Here is a 24,457-nt window from a genome sequence, read left to right as displayed (position 1 = left end):
AATATTTTGCCACAGGTTTTTTCAAGAGATGATGACCATGAAACTAAACAACGGAACTGTAACTTGTTTTCCCTGCTCTTTCTGGTCATGGGAGTGATTTCTTTTGTTACATACTTCTTTCAGGTAAGTGCCTATATTACTTCTGTATTCATTGTGGAAAATTTGCAAATGTGTATGTAACGTTCCTGTTTGTAACAGTCTGTGGGCTTCTCCTCTCTACCCTTCCCCCTCTCTACCCTTCCCCCAAATACAGCCTTTGGCCTGATGGTAGTAAGGGGACAATCAATGTGCTGTTGTGATTAGAACAAAGGCAGAAACTCGAACAAAGGAGCCCAGGGATAAGTTTGGAGCTAAGTATTGCTGGTCAGTTTAGTGTTTAGAGAAATGTCTTCCTATATTTGAAAAACCAACCAACCAAACAAACAAACAAACAAACAAACAAAAACAAAACCCAAGAAGCTAAGAGACTCTCCAAATGTATTATATTAATTTAAAATGATGCTGAGACCTTTGTCACTGTGCTCTTGCAACAGAGAAAGAACCCTTTTAATGACAGGGTTAAAAGCCTGTCATTAAAAAAAAGCACTTAGGACACGCCCTTAACACTTTTTGCAGCTTAAAATCATATGACTAAAACTCAATCGCAAAGAAATGAAATGTTCTCACAATGTGGTGCAGAAAGGCATGCAGTGTGGACTCTGATAGGTCTTTCAATCATTTGTACACCTATCCAATGATGTGTTCATGGGAAAATTACTCATTTTGCCTGTCTTTCCATGAGCTTCCTTTCTCCAAAATTCAGGAAATGTTACCTTGTAACGATTGAGCCAAGTGAGCAACTCAGCTTTATGAGAAGCATTAGGAGATATTCTATTCAACGAGTCAGTGATTACCCACATGAAATACTTTAGCTGACACTCTGAATAAGTTTCTTTAATACATTCTGGGCTTTTTGAATTTAAAATTTTGTTTTATGTGCTTGAATGTTTTGCGTGCATTTATGTCTGTGCACCATATACATACCTGGCATCACCGGAAGGCAGAGGAAGGAGACCAGTTCCCTGGAACTGGAGCCACAGATGCTTAAGAACCACCATGTGGTGCTTGGAATGTGATTGGTGTCATCTGGAAGAGCAGCTAGTGCTCTTAACAACTGAGCCATCTCTCCAGTCCCGAGTAAACACATTCTAGACATGTGTTAATATTTTACTGGACAAGACACAGTTCCTGAACATTGTCGGTGGTGAAGAAAAATGAATAAAAGGGTTATTTGACTAAGTGCTTAAAAGATGATAGAACTCCATCTTGCTAGAATAAATTGGACATTTCTTAGAGTAAGAGAGTCACAAATGTTTGGAGAAGTGTCAGTTGTTCTGTGTGGAGTAGGTAAGAGATCGGGAGGGAGGCAGCTTTGAGATTTGGCAGTTGGAATACTGAAGGGTAAGGGGTCATAAGCATTCATTCACAGTCTGGCTAGGCTGGGAAACTGAGTCTGCTATGACACAGACTTTCAAGACTGTCAGACCACCCTGAGAAACAGCCATTGGATCCCTGGACTTCTGTGGATTTCCAGTCCGTGCTGGGAAAGGTGGAATGCCCAGCTGCTTATCTTAGAAATAGGCAGGGAGTTCAGTGAGAGACAGGTAGTCATACTGGGTGCCATTCTGCTCAGGAATCTGCATTCCTTGCTATAAACCCTGATTATGCCCTGTTGAGCTGTGGACTCTGGAAACTTGTCAACTACTCAAACCCCCTGATGGTTTTAAGCCTGATGGTTGTGGGGTTATAAGATCATGCATATAGCCCACCATGTAACAGAAGGTAGCTCTCTACAAAAATAACTGCAACCATTTCCCCATTGCATATAGGTAGTAGCCCATTTATTGTAGCCAATTCAAAATGAGAAAGACCTTTCCAATGTCCTTTGGTCCAGCGGCAGGAACCTGATGGTGGCCCCATCTGACCTTACTTGCACAGTCCCTCATTTCCTTGTTGATCTTGGCTTGTGTACCCTCTGCACATCTCCCTTTCTTTCTGTAACACCCAGGATGCAACGTGGGAGCACAAAGGATTATAAGGCTGGCCTCTCTTTCTACGTTGCTTTTCCATAGCTCATCTGTGGGTTGTAGCTTCCAGTTTCTGGCGAAAAGGGGGATCCTGCTGCTTCCTAGTCTTTTGTCCCCACACTTATTGTTGTGAAGACTTGGTTGTCTTTCTTCCCAGGTGTGGCCTGGTAAAGCAGCACACTTGTGTCTTACTGTTCTCTCCTGGTTACTGTCCCTCCTCCAGACATTGAGGTGTATAGTCTTGAAGGATGGGGAGATAGTGGAAGGTTTCTTGGTGAGCTGCCTTCTTCAGTCTGTTTTGATAGCAAAGTTTACTTTTTCCATTCCTCCTTTATGGATAGGTGACTGTAAACTCTTTTTGTCCAGATTTTACCTTAGGTTCTTGTGAAGCTTCTTTTCCATCCTACAAAGTGTTCCAGTTAGTAATAATTTATGTTTACAACTTTTCTTAGTTATGGATTCCATTGCTGTAAAGAGACACCATGACCAACACGACTCTTACCAAAAAAGAAACAAACAAACAAACAAAACAAAACAAAACAAAACAAAACAAAAAACCCACTACATTTAATTGGGGTAGCTCACAGTTTCAGAGGTTTAATCCATTATCATCATGGTGGGAAGCATGTCAGTGTACAGGCAGACATGGTGCTGGAGGATCCTAGAGTTCTACATCTTTATCTACAGACAGCAAGAAGACTGTGTTCCACACTGGACAGAGAACTTCAGCATAGGTGATCTCAAAGCCAGCTCTCATAGTGTCACACTTCCTCCAATAAGACCACACCTCCTAATAGTGTCATTCGCTACCCATGGTCCAAGCATTCAAACATAGGAGTCTATGGGGGCCGTACCTATTCAAACCACCACACAACTTGTCTAGACTGCCCCAACCTTTGTATAACAGCTTCTTTCTAAGTAATTGCTGTTGAACAATTGGGAAGATAAGTTGGGCTGGGATGGGTTGGGCACATAAATGCATTTGTAGTATACTTCTGGATACTCTGTCACTAACTGGGACTCCAGAACTGGCCTCTGGAGCTCTCTCACTACTGCAGCTGCACACCTGACACTATAGCATAGCATCAAAGCAACAAAGCAAACCCAGGCACTGAGGCTATGTGACTTTCATAGATCATCATATATTCCTTAGCAGTAGCACCAATCCCTCTGATCACTCTTCCTGCTGTGTAATTGCTGTCTTAGTCTCTGACCGGTCTGATGTGTGATGTGTTCTTGTGCTTCTCAGGGCTTCACATTTGGCAAAGCTGGAGAGATCCTCACCAAGCGACTCCGATACTTGGTTTTCAAATCCATGCTGAGACAGGTACGGGTGTGAAGGGGTCGCCCCGTGGGGCGAGTACAACTTTTCTCTTGTGCCCCATGGATAGAGATTGTAGGAGCCCTGCCATGTTAGGTAGAAATCCTGCATGGGTTCTCAGCCTCACCTTGAGGCTGGTGAAACATCTGTCTGCGGACCTGTAGTCTGTCTGCTGCAGGCAGGCTCCAGGAACCAGACTGAGTTGAGACAAATGGAGTGTCCAGAGTAGATTCTCCTCCAGCCTTTGGCCCAGCATTGAAAGATTACAGAAGCTGATGTAATTGTCAGTTTTGTGCATTCCCCACTCCTTCCTTCTCTCTCCTGTGAACCTGGGATACTCTGTCATGAGTCTTGCCCTCAGGAAAATAGCCTCCAATCTATTTATTCTACAAATCCAAACCATCACATGTCTCATCTTTCCCCACTGCCTAGTTTCTTTCCTCTAAGGTGAGGAAAGAAAAATATATATATATATTATATATATATTTGGGTAGGTATATTGTGCATATGAGGGTAGGTGTCTGCAGACATTCAAAAGGGCTTAAGATCCCATGGAGGTAAGGTTATAAGTTATTGTGTGCCACTAACGCATGTGCTGGGAACCAAACTCTTCAAGAGCAGTGTGCACTTTAACCTCCAGGCCAGCAGCACCCCAGTTCCCAGCTGTTGTTGATCCCAGTTCTTTCCCAGTCTTCTCACCAATACTTCAAAAGGTAAATGAGACTTGGAAACTCCCTGTGGTTACAGCCAGACTAAGTCTGACCTGTGGGGAAGCTCTGATTGTCATGGTGGTCTCCGACCTTGGGCTTTCTGTCAAACCGTTGTTACCCCCAGGCTTCTGCTCACACTCTCATGGTAGACCTCGGCAAGCTGCAGATGCTTGCTATCCCATCAGGCTCCAGGCTAATCCCCAGCTCCACTGTTCTTCAAGAGCTGAGTGGATGCTGTGCATGATGCCCTCTCCATAAACCGTTCAGTAAAGCAAATGCGAAAAGGCCACTGCTTATGCAGTATAGAATTAAGGTATTCAGAGCCGAATGGCCTCTGTCTTCAAGGAAGTCACGTTCTAGTGGGGAAACACTATCGTACCCGAGATACTAAAAAGTGCATCGGTGCAGGGTACAGTGAGTCACTGTACTTCACTGATTCTTGTTAACTGTTTTCTATGAAGATCAGTTACTGTTTTGAATATCGTCGCTTCAGATATTTATAAGACCAATTACTTGTGACAGATGTAAATTCATGCTTTGGAACCACAGTCTTACCTGTGTTTGCTTTAAAAATATGAGATAGCCCAAGGAACATCCGCTTTTGATTTGAACATCATTTTAATGTGCATGGCTCTTGGCATTTCAGCCTCCTTCATCTATTCTGCCCTGACTAGAGTTAACTATCTGTGTGTTTGGCTTCCCTTCCTTTGATGTTGACAAATCTCTCAGACTGCCACATTTCCAAACTAGAACTTTGACTTCTGTTTCCTCAGCAGGCTTACTCCGTACCTACTCTTTCTCCTCTCCACCCATTGTTCAGACTAAATCCTTAATGATTTCCCTCACTGTTGAGTATTTTACCTCTCCACCAATTGTTTCATCACCCCCACTCCCATCCCAGTGTGGACGGAACATGTGTCTAGCAGGGACAAGTCTGTCTAGTCTTTAGAGTTACCAAAGGCTGTGCACACTGTGCCTCGCCCATCTATACCCAGGTAATGGACGACGACACCCTCGTCTAACACATGGTGTCTTCCAGACTCTTGAGGTAACTGCACAATGGTTGTAGCAGAGAGGGTCAGGGGAATACGGTAGGACAAAGAGATTCAGAGGAAGACACAAGGCCTGTTCTGTTTAGGTAGCCAGAGCCTGCTAGCTTTCTGTAACAGATTCAGTGTACCTTGGCCTGGAGGCCTCTGCCCATGCTCTATTTTCTTTCTCTTAGATGCTTTCTTCTGCTTCGTTTGCATGTCTGATCACCCATCACCTCAGAGAAGCCTTCCTTGCCCCTTCTCTACCTCACCTGTCCCTTACTTGTTTGTCCTTCTTTGATATGTTTGTGTCCAGAGTGTTAATTACCATCTAGACAGTGTAAATCCTTTTACTTGTGCCTTCTCTCCCTAGAGCTGAGTGACAGATCTATGGAGACAGCTTTATGGTGACAACGACATTGTTATTCTTCCCTGTTTTATACTTAGAGTCATGCTAGAGACAAGTAGAATTTTTTTTTGTATAAATGAACAAATAAAACAGTCTAGTTACATGTCTGCATATTGGCTCTGTCTTCTGTCTATTGAACATTAAATTCTGAATGCTAGTTTCAGGGGATATGAGATAGCTGATGCTGTTACTTTCTCCTGGAGCTAAGAGTTTCACTTTTTTTTTTTTTAAATCCCTTTGTGTTACAGGATATAAGCTGGTTTGATGATCATAAAAACAGCACTGGCTCACTGACCGCCAGGCTCGCCAGTGACGCTTCCAATGTTAAAGGGGTATGTGCTTCCTCTGGGTGGATGTCTTCGTTCTATCTTGATCCACCGCATGAGACCAATCTTCTTGTTATAGGTGATAGTGACTAGCTTTAAGAAAATGTACATAGGGGCTAGAGGAAAAAACCTAAATATCCATTTAACTCCCTGGGATATCACCAGTGTTGTAGCAAAAGTGTAAAATTAAATACATATTTAAATCTATATTGCCTAGGATACACCTTAAAATTAGAATTCCTTTGTTATTGCTGGTTTTCATACTATTAATAAAATGCACTGAGAATAGTTGTTAGAAAAGGAACCACTTTGTGCAGTCTTGTGCCCATTACACTTACCTGAGGTGTGTCTGTTGCTAATAGATTAACATGTCTCATGGGGTCAGTCTGTCTGTCTTCCTGCTTAGTTAATCGACAGACAGTTGTACTTGCTACTGAAGAAAGGACACATATACTTCCTTTCAGGATGTTTCAAGGTCTTCAGAGAAGAGGGAAGAAAACTTTCCTTAATATGACTGTAGGAAACAAAACACATATTAAAAATTATTGCCTACAGAGAAGGAATAACTTTGAATTCTCAAATCATGAGATTTTGATTTCTGGTTGAAGTTACAGTTTCTCCTATACCCACCCCTTAGCAACAGTCTTCAAGAAGATGATGTGAAAACTCAAACATACAGGGTCGTGTCCCACCAACCTTGAACCTTTGTGTCAGTCATTGTCCTTCAGGCTTCTACGACAGACCCATATTGATAACATTTCAGGTTACATATGGCGCTTCTGTTACAATAAATTGGAGTGTGACACCACTCAGGAGAGTTGGGAAAGTCTTCAAAGTCTTATAAATCTCAAGAATTATTTTCATAGTCATCTTTTTTTAAATGAATAAATCAACACTAAAGACTTATGACAAGTTGTGTAGCACAAAAATGTACAAATAAAATATAGCTATGTATTTCATGTAACAGAGAAGACTTGCCTTTTTACAATCTGCTTGGTACGTGAGACTCAAAAAGTGCAAAAGGATGACTAGAAGCAGGATATAGAGTTAGGGACTGCCTAGCTGTTGGGAGGGAGGGAAGCAGGAAGGTGGCAGGCAGGCCAAGCTCAACGATGTCTTTAGGCAGGAGGCAGAGGGAAAGTGCAGTTCTTGTAGGAACTGGAGGGATGTTCAGATAAGACCAGCAAGTGCTAAGACCTTGTTTCTAGCACCTTCCTCAGGTAGTGGGATTTTGTCGTCTTTTGATTGACCTTGATTCTTTGAGCCTTGTGACCTACCAGAGCAGGATCTGTCTGTGTTATAAAGGTTACAGCCGGGCAAGCAGCTCTGCTGTGCCCATAGCAGATGCTCTGGGTACTTCTGTCCATCAGCAGCTGCTGTGGGGAATGAGTTCTGTGTAGGATTGTAGATGCTGAGACCGGGGCATCCCAGCGCATCCCCATCTGCAGACTCTCTCAGGATGCTTCACTTTGACCTTCGCATGAGAAATGTGCAGAGAGAACTCTTTAAAGGTCACTCTGCTCTTTGACAAGTGCATGGCTTAGCAGAGGGCCTCTTCAGTTTAAGCTTAGTTCACTGCATCATATTTATATATACATACATATATGTATATCATATATAATGCACACATGTGTGTGTTGTGTGTGTATTATACACACATACATGATGGAGAATGTACATATTTCATAATTTTTCACTGTTTTTTTCAAATTAAATCCAAGTAAATGAAACCTAATGAGTGTCTCAAATAAGCCCAGGTGTATTTTAATATCCTTAATATAGAACAGTAGTCTTGCTTTATAAACTGGGTACCCAACACTGACATTTCCACCATTCCCAGTTTAGTACAGTAGTCAGTCTCTTTTACTGTACTGATTTCCATAGCTCTGTTCAGTAATCATGCTTCATATATCAGTTTCAGTATCAAGGAATTTCTTGGTATTGGAAAGTCAGGGCTGAGGAGAGGGTTTGGTAGGTCAGAGCCCTTTCTCCACAAGTATGAGGCCCTGGGTTTGAAACCACATCATTCACATTAAAAGGAACAGGCAGGGCTGCATATCCCTATAGCCTCAGCACTGGAAGACAGGGATGTGTGGACCCAGGGGGTTTATGGGCAAGCTTGTGGGAGTGGGAAACAATAGAAAAAGACACCCGTATCTGCTCTAGCCTCCATATGGGTGAATACTCCAACATCCTCATGTACAGAGACCACACACACACATGTACATATGTACAGCAATACAAACACCCTAAAAACAAGAAATTGGAACAGAGAGAAAAGTTGGGTAATTGCTGTAGTATTGATCTACTTTCATATTTGTGTAGACGTCAGGAAAATCCTCATCTTAGAAACGCAATAAACTTAAAAGTAAACTTTAGTAACTGAGAAGATAATGGATGAAAGTAATTTGTCCTAATTTGTAAACATGTATCTTATGGTTAATTTAAAAATATGTCTCTAATTTGTTGTGTTTTCCAGGCTATGGGTTCCAGGCTTGCTGTGATCACCCAGAATGTAGCAAACCTCGGGACAGGAATTATCCTATCCTTAGTCTATGGCTGGCAGCTGACACTTTTACTTGTAGTCATTATCCCGCTCATTGTGTTGGGCGGAATTATTGAAATGAAACTGTTGTCCGGTCAAGCCTTGAAGGACAAGAAAGAGCTAGAGATCTCTGGGAAGGTGAGTTAAACTAAGTGCAATTCTTACATGGAAATTAAAAAAAGACTCTCAGTGGTGACGTTTGGCAATCCCCTGCCACTGGCTGTGCCCTGGTGATGTCCTTCGAATCATTCTTTAAGAAAATCTTAGTTTCCTGCAGAGTTATGGCTGAGGGAATGTGTCTCAGAGACTGACAGCTGCTTTTAACGGCTTTTCTGGTTTCAGCCATTGTGTCCACTTTCTTCTGGGTTCCCATCCAGCCTGCTCCTTCCTTCCTTCCTTCCTTCCTTCCTTCCTTCCTTCCTTCCTTCCTTCCTTCCTTCCTTCCTTCCTTCCTTCCTTCCTTCCTCTTCTTTCCCTCTTTTCTTCTCTCCCCCACCTTCTCTGTTGTTCTTTCTCTAAACCATTCCTTTCTCAGAAACATAGACCCGCTTTGTTATGCATGATTATGGGAACATCCAACTAGTGTTTATTCTTCCTGTCTTAGATTGCCACCTTCCCTTGATCATACCTCCTCCTCCCTCACAGGTGTGCTCCCCTTCCCTCCATCCTCACTCTTGTGCACACGAAGCTAAATTTTGCTTCACAGATTAACAAATGCTTTTGTGGGTCTTACTGACGCCACTTCCCTAGCGAGTGGTTTATTTCTTGCAGCAAGACCCTACCAGATATGTTCTGTGAGAACCTCATTGTCTTTCCAGGTGAGGCTTACAGATATGTAAGCTATGCCTTCCGTGTCTTAGAGCCCATCACTCCTGGAGCTAGCATTCAAACTCAGGCAGCAGCGGTACTTCAGTCAGCTAGGAATCTACACTCTGTTAGGATAGAGGTGATCAGATATCACATGCTCTCTGCAGAAATGAGAGTTTGGAGCAGAACTGATCAACTGAGCCCAGTGTCTACTAGGGCTCTATCTGCAGATGGACATCCCACATTCCCAAGACTTAGTGCCAGGTCACCAGGGTGTGGGAGAGGTTTGGGTTCACAGTAGGTGTGTGTTTGGCACTTTGTCTCTAGCCTCACTGACATAAAAGGTGAGGAAGTTCCTGTAGATGAGTCATCACCAAGATTCCTCATCCTGCTCTCCTGGAGTTCCTTTGAGAGAAATACATAAGACCCGCTTTCTTGCCTCCAAACTATTGTTTATGGGGTCAGACTCCACAGTGTGGGTACCCTCAGTCTTTTCCAGCTCAAGCCACATTAGCCCAGTTGTTGGGGAATACTTCCTGAGTCAATGGCTTCGGTTAACAATGTGTTTATCGGGTTTCTTCATTCTGTGGTGAAGACTTTTCACTCGGAGCAAAGCATTATGAAAGTGTAGCCCGGATGTTCTTAAAGTATCTTAGAGTGTTGGTAGAAAGATGCGCAGCCCTAAGAACCATTCATCAGTTACAGGCTCTTGGACTTATTTCAGCATAAGTGAGGAGAGGGATACAGGTGGGAATGGATGTGTGGACCTATCACAGGTTTCCTGACTCATGGTCAGGCTCTGATTCACTATCAGCTGACTACGGTGCATAGAGATGATGGTGGCCGCTATACTAATCCTTTCCCTATTTAATATTAAAAAACAACCACATTCACATAATTCTCAGGTTGCAACCATTTACTATTAAACAGCCCCCATCATCTCATGACCTGTATGTATATTCCTTTACTTAATGCTGTCAGTAGCCATGCAGAACTATCCCTACTGGAGAGATGATAAAGCCCAAAGTATAAAGAGAACCTGGATCTTATCCAAAGTCACAAGGTAATGGACAGCCCACTGATGTGTTCCCTCTAGTCTTATCTTCCTGTATTCTATATTCATCCTGCAAAATGAATTTTCACATCTATTAGATACAAACCAGATTATGCTAGCCTCAAATACTTCAACTCTTTCAGTGGCTTCTACCACGTGGCATGCGGTCCCAGCTTTGTGCTCTGGTACTTCACGACTCTGCTCCTTTCCTTTTCATTCTACACACTGCTGTGGCCAGCAGGGCCTTTGTGCCCCTTTCTGATTCCCTTGGATCTCACAGATGGCTACACCACCCAGGTTTCTGAACTGCATTCTCAAAGACCCTTTGCGCTACCTGAGTGTGTGCCTCTTCCCCTCAGCCTCTGATGTTTCTGTTTTCCTTCTTTATTAATGAATGGCGTGTCTTCCTTGCCAAAACCTAAGTCCCGTGGAGCACGAGGCTGTCTCTGGTGATTTCCCTCTAAAGGAATGCAGTAAGCTTGGGGTTTCTAAGCAGATCTCTGTGATTTAGGAGAACATGTATACTCAAGTATGTGATGTTAAGAGCTGCTCATATCCCAACAACACAGTGACAGTATGATGTCACAGACTGTTCATGTTCCCTGTGTTTGAGGCCAGAGCCTCACTCACAGTGTCTGTGAAGTAAGGACCTGCTCATCATTTTCTGTCTATGGCGTCGGAATATGCTCATAGTCTGTTGAAGGTCTGTGCCTGTGTTCAGTCATGTTACTATGAACTAATGAGTATTTATTGGAAAAAAAAAGATGTAGTTTTTTTTATCAATCTTGAAAGCCATAATCAAACTTGAATTCTTTTGAAGGAGAATGGTGAAGAGGTTTCTTCTTTGTTTGTTTCAAAATCACACATTTTTTTCTGCAAAATGATTTCGTAAATGATCCTTTCTGAAAGAAACTACTATTTTTACTCTTTCAGCTAAAAGTTCTTTTGGGGGAAAGGGGATTACTTAGTCTCTAAAACCTGTAGAGAAGGAGCCCATGTTTCTAGTTAAGGCTTTTCCTAATTGTTTCATTGTGCCTTGAAGTGAAGAGATCGTTCTGTCAAGTCTGCTGCAAACCCTCACTTTAATCAGCAACATGCACGCACACTGAGGAAACGTGGCATATACAAACTCACCGCAGCCACAGCATCCTTGCCTTAGGAAGCAATGCGCAGGAAGCCTTTGATGTTGGTTGATTTTGTCCAAGGAGCTCGTTTTTCAACACGCATTGCTGTGGTTTGTTCAGTGGGTCCTTCTAAGTCAGGACAGCTCCTCTAACATTTGAACATTTATAATTACAAATATTTATGATGCACCTAACTAAGGTGGTCTGAATAAATATTTTCTCTAACATCTTTTCTTTACTGTCAGGAAAAAAATGTATATATTTGTTGTGTGAGTATGCAGTCGTATGTAAGTATGGGTGCCTGTGCAATATGTATGGGAGGTCAGAGGTCAGCATCAGGGGTCATTGCTCAAAAGCCATCTGCCTCATCTTTGAGTTGGAGTCCTTCACTGGGACCTCAAGCCCATTGATTAGGCTGATTAGGCTAGGCTGGCTGGGCAGCAAGGATCCTCCTGTCTCCTTTTCTAGTGCTGAGATTACAAGTAAAGTGTGTGTGTGTGTGTGTGTGTGTGTGTGTGTGTGTGTGTGTGTGAGAGAGAGAGAGAGAGAGAGAGAGAGAGAGAGAGAGAGAGAATGTAGTGAGCATATCCAGAGAATGGTCTGCTATAGCCACGCCTTCAGATTTAAATGAATTTATAAAGTGTACAGTTAACAAACCAAAGTAAAAGAACAATTGCAAAGGGTAGACAAATGGAAGCAACAGATGGTTACCAGAGTGTCATCAAGTAAGGTCCCGAGAACATACAGCCGCAGTGATCGATAGACTGAGAGAGCAAACGGAGGTAACATTTAAATCGGGACTTAGAATATTGAGCAGTGGATGAAGCAGCCAGGCTGGAGCTGCCGGCTGAGTGTCTCTGTAAGTGAGCTCCTTCCAGAGGACTGGGCTGGATCTGATGCCCTCTTCTGGTTTCCATGGGCACTGTGTGCAAGTGGTGCACAGACATACCTGCAGGCAAAACATAGGGGAGAGTATGTCTACCATGTTCCTCGAAAATAGTGTATTTTCAAATACCACTAAAATGTGTTAATGGAAAATAGCAAGGAATCAAACAGCAATGCAGTAAGCTATCAAACATTTAAGCCGAATAAGAGGAAACAAAACATAACAAGATTATAAACTCTAGTGTATGCCTCTTAATAATAACTCTAAATGTAAATGGTCTTAATTCTACAATTAAAAGACAGACTGGATGAATGGATTTAGAAGCAAGGTGCAACAGTATGTAAAACAATCAAACAAACAAACAAACACAAAAACCTTCACTAATAAACTCCACAATCTGCAAGGGAAAGGATAAAAAGCAAATGGAGTCTGAAGCCAAGAAGGTTTAGCCACACTCACAGCCAACAAAATAGAGTTTAAGGACAATCATAATACTTAAAGAAGATTGCTATTTATTAAGAAAATAATTTATCAAAGGATAAGTTTATATGCACCAAGTATCAGAATATGGACCCAAAAGGAGATTTGGACCTCCAATGCACTGGTAGTTTGCCTGTCCCCTTCTCTCAGATACATTATCTAGATTTAAAAGAAATAACTAGTTAGTATTCTCTAATCACAGCAGGAGAAACTCCAAAAGCAATGCTACAAAGAATGTTTATTGCAGTGAGTTCCTACACTATAAAGAGATCTCAGCCTAGAGAGGCATTCAAGTTCTTGTAGAAATGAGAGCAAACCAAACCAAAAACAAGGAATGGTGATCAGGACAGGAGCCAGTAGAAGAGACCATAAGAGAGAACCATAAAGGGGCAATGAGGAAAGATGGCTCTGTTTGGTTCCCAACCCTGACATCAGGCAGCTCACAACTGTGTAACTCCAGCTCCAGGGGATCCAACACCCCAGCACACACATAACATGCATAGACACATACATAAAAATAAATCATTAAAGAACTAATTAAGCAAAGAGATAGTGTTTTAAAAAAGATCAAATTGTCAAGCACTCAATTAGTCAAGAGAAAGATCCAAATAAATAGAACTTTAAAAAGAAAGAGTATGCTCAATACTACTGGAAATTGGAGGGGGATTTCTAAGTTTTTATTTAAGCTTTAACATTTTTATAACTCTGTGTGTGTGTGTGTGTGTTGTGTGGGTTGTATGCCTATGAGTACAGGTGCAAGGGTGTCAATTACCAGTGGAGCTGGAGTTACAGGTGGTTGTGAGACACCTGGTGTGATTATTGGGAATTGAATCTGGGTCCTCTGGAACAGCAATGTGTGCACTTGACTGCTGAGCCATTTCTCCAACTCTGTTAGAACAGATTTTTCGTGAGAAAAAAAATGCTTATACTGTAGCAAATTTAGAAGAAGTAGAATAATTTCACAGCAAATATGGCCAACCAAAATTGAGTCTAAAAAATTTAAGAAACTATAATAAAAACACGAGATTGCTTGATAATAAGTTTCCCAATTAAAAAAAAGTCTGCTCTCTGACATATGAGAAAGGGAAGAAACCCCTCCTCACTCATTCTATGAGCTAAGATGCTAACATCACCCAGCTACTAAAACCTGATAAGGACAAAAAACAAAAACAAACCCAAAACCAAAAACAACCCCACAAAACAACAACCTCCCTTACCTCCCAAAAACTATACAGCAGTATATCTCGTCAACAGGTGCAAAAAAAAAGCCCTCATAAGACATATGCCTGCAAAGTAAATATGAAGGCAGGCTGAGAAAGGTTTGTGCTGACAGACATGGTAATTGCTTGCCATCCAGTCATTCAAGATACAGAAAGATGTCGATCTGGGCTAATAAATTAGATACTCTAGGCCACACAGTGAGATGCTGTCTCAAGAAATCAAAACAGGAAAAGTGCTCTGTGATAGAGCTGGAAAGATCCCTAAGACGTAAGAGTAGCTCAATAATGCACAACTGAAAAATGAAGTACATGAATAATCACAGAGCTGTCCAAGGACAGCAGACACAGCATTCACCAGAATTCCACACACCTTCTTGATGAAAGGCTTTAGTTAGTATAGAAGAACCATACCGCAACATACAAATGATTGTACCAGGCAAATATAGAATAGCTAATACAAATATATAATAGCTAATGAAAATATATAATAGAATATAAATATATAATAGGTAATAATAAAATAATGGAAAAAAACAAGAATGCCTGATTCTTTAAAATCAGGAATAAAATAAGGATAGCTAACATCATTACTGTTCAATTTTACCTATAGAGATCACACCTGAGAAAAATTATAGGAAATAAATGAAATAGAAAAAATAGGAAAGAAGTGAAATCCTGCTCTTCACACATATTAAAAAGAAAAAGAGTTTGCTGAAGGACCAGAACTCACCAACTCACTAGAGAAGCATTTATGGACACAAGATATGTTGCAAATATAAGTAGCTGTTCTTCACAACAACCAAAACCTCACTAAGACAAATTAGGAATCCCATTCCTAATAGCTGCAACATACAACAAAGTCCCCAATAACCCTGATTCCTAAGGATTTTAACATTATACTGAAAACTTACAAAAAAAGTCAAAGTCAGTAGCAGGAAAGACAGCCACCTGTGTTCACGCATCAGGGGAAATGATACTCAGAGTCAATATTACTCAAAGCAATTTGCAAATTTGTCTTCTGCAGCCATGATACAGAAGAGATGAATGGTTAATATATGGTAAATGAGTATCATAGAATACCATTCAGCCACAAAGAAAATTCTGTTACTTGCAAGAAAGTATGTTGTGTTAAAAGACAGCAAACAAGTGTATATTTTGTTTCCTGTGCAGAATATGTGAAAATACAAGAGGTGAACTGTGGGACTGAGAGAGGTTGAGGAAAGGGGGGAGAGGAGATGCATGACCTGTGAATATACAGAAATGCCAGTGAATCCTTTAATTTTTACAATTAATATTTATTAATGGCAAGTAGCTTTGCTCTCTTTGGCCTAGTATTTTTACTTTCAAGAAAATTTCCCAAGAAAGTTACTTAATATTGATAAATGTTCATATTCAAAGATATGTATGGAAATGCTTATTTTAATAAGAATTGAAAGCAATGTTGAGGTTGTTTATTATACCACTCCACATATATTTAATAACCTTTAATAAAAATGCTCTTTATTTTATCAAAAGCAGTATGAATTTAGAATCTATTATTAAAGATGTGTATCCTTATGGGGTGGGGGGGGGAATCAATGTTTAAGTTAATGTCTAAAATGATAATATGTAACATATCCAAGATATTATGTTTTAAACAAATGGGACTTTTGAAGAGAAAAATATTCACATTTAAAAAAATATGTAAAGCCAGATATCATGGTGCATGGCAGTATCCGTAGCACTGTGACAGAAGTGAGAAATTCCCAAGTTTTAGGACTTGCGTATTTTGTAAGACCCTGTTTCAAATAAATGAATAAGCAAACTAAAACAACTGTAAGGTTAGATAGAACATGTCTACTGTAGAAGAAAGAGCAGCATAAAGGACACTGAATTCTCAAGTTACCTTTTTAAAAGCCAAGTTAAGACAGTGGCTTTAGACAATCTGTCAGCTTTAGTCTCTATAGGGGAGAGTGGGATGGGGGGTGGGGAATTAGTTGATCTTTCTTACAGATCTGAAGTCCAGTTTGAAAAATTACTTAATATTCTTTTTTTAGTGAAGAAGATGCTCATAGATAATACTAAATGCTACTACATACATTATAATAAATTGCTTTTATTAATATGGTTCATATGCTTCAAATTAACTGCCTGTTGGATCTTGTGTCTGTTGTGTTACAGATTGCTACAGAAGCAATTGAAAACTTCCGCACTGTCGTCTCTTTGACTCAGGAGCAGAAGTTTGAAGCTATGTATGCCCAGAGCTTGCAGGTACCATACAGGTAAGACTCCCTGGAGAGTGGGCCAGGGCTCTGAGGAGATTTCCAAGCAGGACTTCAGTTTTCAGGATTGCTTTTTCCAAAAGGCAGAGTAGGCACATGCTGTATTTGCTGAATTTGGGGTGAAGGTTCTCTATGGAACATGAAATTGGAGATGTTCTGTGATACAGAAGAATCTCCTGAGGAAATTTTCTGTTCCTTTGTTTCCTCGGAAGACCTTCTCTTCTCCCTTCACCCCAGAAGTATTCATGAGGGTTCTAAAGGGTGACCAGGACATGAGCAAGGCCAGCCTTGAGTCCCAGTTTCTCCTCTAGGACAAGGTGATAGGTTATCACCAATTCAAGACAAATTAAAGTATAAAAGTAGGTTTATTGGGAACAGCTCTTGGGTGAGTTCATCAGTCCCAATGGATGAGGCCAAGGAAGTTGAAATACAGAGGGAGACAGAGGGGAGGAAAGAGAGAGAGAAAGAGAGAGGGAGGGAAGGGGGAAGAGGGAGAGGGAGAGGGAGAGAAGGAGGGTTGGAGGAAGAAAGAGGAGAGAAAGAAGAGCAGAGAGGAACACAGAGACAGAGAGGGGGGAGGGGTGGAAGAGACAGAAACAAATGTCTAGATTATATAGTGCAGAGCTGGGAAGAGAAGCCCAAGTCCTTGCTGGATCGTTCAGTTTAAAGTGTAGGAGTATGCAAGTCATGTCCTATAACAGGTAGAGATTAAGGGGTGCAGGGAGAACCTGGAGGCCAGGTCTGCTTTGGTATGTTAAATAGGCACCTCAGTCACTTGTCCTGGATCTGAATCCCAACATCAGAGCCTTTTATTGATAATAAATGAATAAGGGGTTATGTAATCATTTATAAATACTTCCTGCTGATATTGGGGCATCGTTATTAGGAGTTCAAAAGCTGGAATGTTGGCTAGGTCTGGGAAGAACAAGCAACTGTCCAAGTTTTACAGGACCATATTGGGCTAAGACATGAAGGCCCAGTTGAAGGAGTCTGTGAGGCTAGACAGGAGCACCTGCAGGTAACCATTTCAGAACTGTGCTGTGTCTGGATGCGGATTTTGAGAAAACACCTAGACTTGGCAGGTTTTGATAAATATATATATATATATATATATATATATATATATATATAATGTGTGTATGTACTACATATGTGATGTGTATATATATATATATATATATATATATATATATATATATATATATATCAGATAATAATGTTAAGGAATTTAGAAACATCTTTTTTTTGGGTGTACATTTGAAACTTTGAGACCAGTGATTTTGGCCTTTGGGACTAGGGGAAGTCTGAAACCAGGAAAAGGGGAAAGAGATTCTATCCTTAGGAATAGGCAAGTGGGGAAACCAGCTATTGATTGACAGTAGGCATCTGGAGTTCACTTGACTTGTGAGAGGTGGATTCAAGTGGCTTCCCTGAAGATTATCATAATCTTTTTTAAGTTTACAAGAAGAGATGAATTTTAGGCATGTTAGTATTACCATTGTTTATAATCTATACTGAAATCCATATTGTAGAAAGAGCAGCAGACTTATTCCTTTGAGTCCTAGTAAGAGGAACAGTAGAATGATTTTGGTTAAAAGTGTTAACACTCTGGAAGTCTTAAGACAATAGCAGCGTGATGAGGGGAATAAATCTGAAGTGTTTTCCATTCCTCAAATGGACCATGAAGCACTCTGTTATCACCATTTAAGGTTTTATGTCCTCAAATGCTCATAACTTGTATTTACCCTCAGACATTTTGCTAGATCCTCACTTAAGCTTTCATAACCCCAGACCATACATAAACATCACACCTTATCCTATCCAGTTATTCACTATGAGACACAGGGAGCCAACACTGTAAACTGAGTTCCTTTAGATAAAGGCATAGTAAAAGGTTACTTCTTTCACTAGTCTAGTCTTCAAACCCATCAGAGACCTGAATAAGCAAGTACAGACCAAGCAGCTTCCAAGGCTATTGGAAATCAGAGGTCTACCAGCTGCCTGGTTCTCAGGCTCCTCTGTAGCTGGTAGGGCATCTTTCTTTAGCTATCAGGCCTTGACAGACATTTCTGTGAAGCAGGAACTTGGGAAGGATGTTCTTTCTTGATCTAGGCAAAATGAAGCAGCCAGTTTCCCAATGTCTTGCCTGTCTATAGTTTGGGCAGTGTTCTGTCATCAGCTGAGGCAATCAACAGTCTACTGCCCAGTGGCCAGCTTTGACACATTTGAAGCAAGCTTAAGTGGAGGGTCTTCTGTGGCCATTTTTGGAGGAGGAGGAGATTAGAGGCACTGTCAGGAGCTGACATGTCTACATGAAAAGCTTTTTAGTAAACATTTTTAAATGCCATATTCTGCAGTCTCTATAAAGTGCCTGAGAACCATCTGTCTATCTAAATAGACAGACTTTGTGTGTTTCTAGTTATCCGTCCTAGGTTTAACCTTGAAGACATATATAGGAGGCAAAAAGGCTTCTTCCTGTTATCAATTGCATCATTCTCTGCATTGTTTCAAATGTATTTCTGAACACTTTAAAGGATATGATCATTTATAGGATGGTTGACTACCAACTTGCATTTCTTAATTATCCTTAATGGTTTGCAATAATTTAGTAATTTTTATAAGACTAGGACTTTATGTCTTATCCCTTTTCAGTTCAAATTTAAAATAACAATTTTAAATTGGAGCCTTTTCAACATCAAAACAAAACTTTTAATCCATAAACATAAAAATATCTATAGCTTAATGTTAGCAAAAAAGAGGATAAATATATTTTAAGCCAGTGATTTTTAACATTTTTAATATTATAAAACTTCCAAAGTCTTTCTAAAAAAGAAGTTTAAAATCTCTCCATTGTATTATTTGTAATATAGAAACAAAGTACCTTTTAAAACATGAAGACATAGAGCATAGTCATAATTTTCAAAAGGCAAAAACTAAGTTCTAACACATGGGAAGAACTGGACCTCACTGAAGTGTTTCTAAGCACCTTTGTCACAACTATAGCAAGCCCTCTTTTCCTGGGAAAAGCTTCCTAGTGGCAAAGACAGTGGATTTAAACAAACTGGGAGTAGAAGGATCAAAGGTCTGCTCATCTCCACCCTGTCCCTGCCCACACCTCCACACCCAAGATATTGTTCAGAAATTCCTGGAATGTTAGTGTTTTGTAAAGCCTTCCCTAGCTCCAGACAGGCAAGTGCTTCTTCCTTCCCACAGCACTCTCCTCAGGATGTCCCTCCACAGCACTCTCCTCAGGAATTCCCTCCACAGCACTCTCCTCAGGATGTCCCTCCACTGCACTCTCCTCAGGATGTCCCTCCACAGCACTCTCCTCAGGATGTCCCTCCACTGCACTCTCCTCAGGATGTCCCTCCACTGCACTCTCCTCAGGATGTCCCTCCACAGCACTCTCCTCAGGATGTCCCTCCACAGCACTCTCCTCAGGAATTCCCTCCACTGCACTCTCCTCAGGATGTCCCTCCACAGCACTCTCCTCAGGATGTCCCTCCACAGCACTCTCCTCAGGATGTCCCTCCACTGCACTCTCCTCAGGATGTCCCTCCACAGCACTCTCCTCAGGATGTCCCTCCACAGCACTCTCCTCAGGATGTCCCTCCACAGCACTCTCCTCAGGATGTCCCTCCACAGCACTCTCCTCAGGATATCCCTCCACAGTACTCTCCTCAGGATGTCCCTCCACTGCACTCTCCTCAGGATGTCCCTCCACTGCACTCTCCTCAGGATGACCCTCCACAGCACTCTCCTCAGGATGTCCCTCCACTGCACTCTCCTCAGGATGTCCCTCCACAGCACTCTCCTCAGGATGTCCCTCCACTGCACTCTCCTCAGGATGTCCCTCCACAGCACTCTCCTCAGGATGTCCCTCCACAGCACTCTCCTCAGGAATTCCCTCCACTGCACTCTCCTCAGGATGTCCCTCCACTGCACTCAGAATATGCAGCTGACCTAGGTCCCCACATGCAAGGACATGCCTGCTCCCTGTCACCCACAGCTTGAGTGTGTTGGGTAGATATGTTGGGAGGTGTCCTGTAGAGCAGCGTTGTGTATCCCACAGTGTGAGGAAGGGAAGGACCATTCATTGTTCACATAAAACAGGCTCTTCTCAGGGTTCCAGGCCTGTTGTCTTCCATCAGCCCACTGAGATGTAATAATCCCACATTAAAGATGAAGACAGCACTGAGTCTCAGAGTAAAGGCAGTTTCCCAAATTCACACAGCTAAACAAACGGGGATCCGGCTGAATTCTTTAGAAATGGAGTGAGTAGTGTGTGCCATGCCTGCGTGCCTCACTGCCAACCCACAGCAAGCTGCCTGAATGACTGAGCATGGGGTGACTTTGGATTGTCTGCCTTCCAGAAATGCTTTGAAGAAGGCACACGTCTTCGGGATCACGTTCGCCTTCACCCAGGCCATGATGTATTTTTCCTATGCTGCTTGTTTCCGGTTTGGCGCCTACTTGGTGGCACGAGAACTCATGACTTTTGAAAATGTTATGTTGTAAGTATTGATTTCCTAAACAGATAAATATTTGATATATTGATTTATTCCAAGCCTTTGAAGCAATGAAATTTGCTGATGCACCATTCATAGATTTAAAATCTTAGATATAAAAAATCTAATTAGAATCCAAAAGAAACTTTTGAAAAGTGGCCACTTTAAAAAAAAAAACCCCACACATTTAAATGATACATGAGAAAAGTTAACCATCTGTGTGTTTTTTTTTTAAATTATAGTTTTAAAAATTGTAGTATATTCCTTTAGCATGTATATATAGTGTCAAGAAAAGGAAGTGGTAGGTTCCTAGTGTTCTGGAATACTCTCCGGCATTATCCCAGTTTACTATGACACAATGAAATGAATATGGAGAAAAGCAAGGGCCTTTGAATGATGTTCTGGGGCATGACAGTAAGGAAGATAAAGATTTTCCCTGTTTTAAAAATAGTTTAGCAACAGACTTAATGACACCCTTTAAAACAAGGGTGCAGGCCAGTTTAGGGGATGTGTCCGGGCATAAACATTGGCAACCATACTTGATCTAAGGTCCTTTCCAGTCTGCTTTATGAAAGCCATATCACAAATGCAAATGTACCTTAGCAGCCGAGTGACATGATTTAAGTGGGGAGATGTTTGTCACACATCTCATAGGTTTTGTGAGAATACGTTCCCACAACCAGCCACTAAGCCTCAGTGACATGGAATTCAAAACATTTATTTTGTGCCTAAGTCAGTTGTATGGACCCGAGTTAGTGTTGCAGGACAGAGTAGGTGGCTAGTGAGTAAGAGGTGTCCTCTGTGCATGCTTTATCTTGGAGCAACTTGTAGTAGTGGGAGGGAGAGAAGGAGGGGGAGGGGAGGGAAAACGTACAAATGAAAGTTAACAAGCATGCTAAGTAAAAGAGACCTCCTGACTGTGGTCTCTTTTGCTTAGCATGCTTGTTAAGGACAGTGGCTCTGCCCTGTCTTCTAATAGAAATACGTCACAAAGCAAACCTAGATTCAAAGGGATGGGAACACACTTCATCTTTTGAACAGAGGTGTTTGCAAAGGTCAGAGAGGGATGAAAGAACCGGCTATTTTGTATCCTGCTGCACTACTATGCATTTCAGGCACAGTATCTCATTTAAAATCAAACTCTTGAATACATAAAGGGAAACAGAACACTTACAGTGTTTTGACAAAGAATGTGAGCAGTCTGTCACATCTGCCAGACACTGGGACAAAATTGGAGACCTCAGGCATGGCCTCTGGGCTCTGGGAGGCTGGACTGCAGTGTTGTCTGCCTTGCTTGGCAAGGAGCAGGTGAGGGTGTCCTTCCATTTTTGTTGCCTGAAACCCTCAGCCATTGGTCCAGTGATCCTAATCCACTCCTGGTAAAGAGGAGTCCTTAGGGAAGCCGCGTGGCTTCTTCCTAAAGGGTTCCTAATGACAGAAGAGCAGAGAACCGAGCATTGCCAAGGACTGCAGGAAGCACCACCCTCTCTTCTGTAGAGAACTAGAGCTTGGGTGAATCAGGTGAGCTCCTAGCTGTCATCCTTCATCTTCTGCTGTCCCGAGGCATTACCAGTCGAGCGAGGTGGATGGTGAGAGCTGTCAAGTCCAGGCTGGCTCAGAGAGGGACCATCGACTGTGGTGGTGTCTTTATAGTTCCTTTGCACGATTTTTCTCTATTCAGATCGGAGGTCACTGCTCTTGGGTATAGACTCGACAGCTTGCTTGCTTCCACAGCGCTGTGACAGTGCACACATGGCAGCCACGACTGTGGGCGCATGGTTTTTTTCTTTTGTTTTTCAGGGTATTTTCTGCTGTTGTCTTTGGAGCCATGGCAGCTGGGAATACCAGTTCATTCGCTCCTGACTATGCGAAAGCCAAAGTATCGGCATCACACATCATCAGGATCATTGAGAAAACCCCCGAGATTGACAGCTACAGCACAGAGGGCCTAAAGCCTGTGAGTTTGTTTATTTACTCAAGTGACCTGCTAACCCAAGGTCTGCTAAAAGTAGTTGAAGAAAGTTAGTAAAGTTGTGCTTTTTCTTATATTGATTGGGATATAATTTTCTAGGCCTTGGGTTAATTCATTGAGTAGTAATGTATATTAAAACCCAGTACTTCATGAATTCATTGTTTTTAATAGCTGAGTAGTACTCCATCATGTAAATATACCACATTTTCTGTATCCATTCCTATGTTGAAGGATATCTAGGTTCTTTCCAGCTTCTGGCTATTATAAATAGGGCTGCTATGAACATAGTGGAGCATATGTCCTTATTACATGCTGGGGAGTCCTCTGGGTATATACCCAGGAGTGGTATAATGGGGTCCTCTGGTAGTGTCATGCCCAGTTTTCTGAGGAACCGCCAGACTGATTTCCAGAGTGGTTGTACCATCTTGCAACCCTACCAGCAGTGGAGGAGAATTCCTCTTTCTCCACATCCTCGCCAGCACTTGTTTCTTAGGCAAGTGCGTGGAACTGGAAAATGTTGTCCTGAGTGAGGTGACCCAATCACAAAAGAACACACATGGTATGCACTCACTGATAAGTGAATATTAGCCCAGAAGCTTGGAATACCCAAGAAACAATCCAGATATCAAATGATGCCTAAGAAGAAAGGAGAGGCCCCTGGTCCTGGAAAGGCTCAGTGCCACAGTGTAGGGGAATACCAGGACAGGGAAGCCGGAGGGGAGGGGGTTAATTAGGGAACAGGGGGAGGAAAGAGGACTTATGGGACTTTCAGGGAGGGGGGGATCCAGGAAAGCAAAATCATTTGAAATGTAAATAAAGAATATATCGAATTTTAAAAAAACCAGAACTTTTACATGACACTTACAGAGAGATAAGAATACTATCCTCTTCATAGGCAAATTCTGGAGGAAAAGCTCCAAATTATCGCATTTTGTTATGGATTAGATGGTGTTAACACCACCACATAAACACGTTGATTTTCTCTTTTTCTTAAGATTTTTTTCAAATTTCATTTGTATGTAGTTCTATGTGTGTGAATGTTCACTCACCGCAGTACACAGGTGGAGGTCAGAGGACAATTTTAAGAGTGGGTTCTCTACTTCCACCATGTGGCTCCTGGGAACTGAAGTCAAGTTGTCATGCTCAGTAGCAGGGTTCCCGTCCACTCCGGCATATTGCTGGCCAAGGCACTGGTTCCTTTAGAGTCAAGTACATTCTAGCTTTGTGAAACGTAGGTTAACTTCCCGTCACAGTTCATAGTAGAATTTCACTACATTTGTTGCTAACCACCTGGCTGAGGTCTTTTTGCTCTTCATGGGTAGAATCCATGAGCATGGTGGTTAGAACTCTTTCATTTTTAGGAGTCATAAGCCCTTGCGTGCCTAAGTCATATGGGACTGAACAAGCAGGCTCTGGGCCTTGAGAACTGGGGAACCTACTCCAGACTTCAGAAGCCAGAGACTATGGCTACTAGGGGCTATGCTAGGGGTTTATTGCTCTAGGCTTTAATTACCAACTGCCCTGGTAATTCAAAACTATTATAGTTCTCGCTGACCAACAGAGTTGAGTAGCAGCAGGCAGCACTTGCCAAGCATTACAGCTATTGGGGAGGACTCCAGTATTAGGACCCTTAGGTCCTTTAATTGTGGGTCTTGAGCCTAGGGTGTCAGAACGTTGGTCATTAAAGCTTTGCAGTTCTTCCTACAACTGGAGCCTAGAGTTTCTTCGCTATAGTTC

The 24,457-nt window shown here is 41.9% G+C and overlaps 1 protein-coding gene across 3 annotated transcripts in view; it reads left to right on the top strand.

Annotated features, from left to right (window-relative positions):
* The window catches only part of LOC127678300 (ATP-dependent translocase ABCB1), a 64,814-nt gene that overhangs the window by 27,260 nt on the left and 13,097 nt on the right, over window positions 1-24,457 (top strand). For all 3 annotated transcript variants that reach the window (XM_052173149.1, XM_052173150.1, XM_052173151.1), the window contains 7 exons: window positions 16-123; window positions 3,316-3,393; window positions 5,786-5,869; window positions 8,343-8,546; window positions 16,140-16,240; window positions 20,614-20,754; window positions 22,549-22,705. In XM_052173149.1, the coding sequence (XP_052029109.1) occupies window positions 16-123; window positions 3,316-3,393; window positions 5,786-5,869; window positions 8,343-8,546; window positions 16,140-16,240; window positions 20,614-20,754; window positions 22,549-22,705 (873 nt within the window). The remainder of the gene's footprint in view (window positions 1-15; window positions 124-3,315; window positions 3,394-5,785; window positions 5,870-8,342; window positions 8,547-16,139; window positions 16,241-20,613; window positions 20,755-22,548; window positions 22,706-24,457) is intronic.

Source organism: Apodemus sylvaticus, chromosome 2 (genome assembly GCF_947179515.1).
Source record: "Apodemus sylvaticus chromosome 2, mApoSyl1.1, whole genome shotgun sequence".
Taxonomy (NCBI): domain Eukaryota; kingdom Metazoa; phylum Chordata; class Mammalia; order Rodentia; family Muridae; genus Apodemus; species Apodemus sylvaticus.
This window is presented reverse-complemented; position numbering and strand designations above follow the sequence as displayed.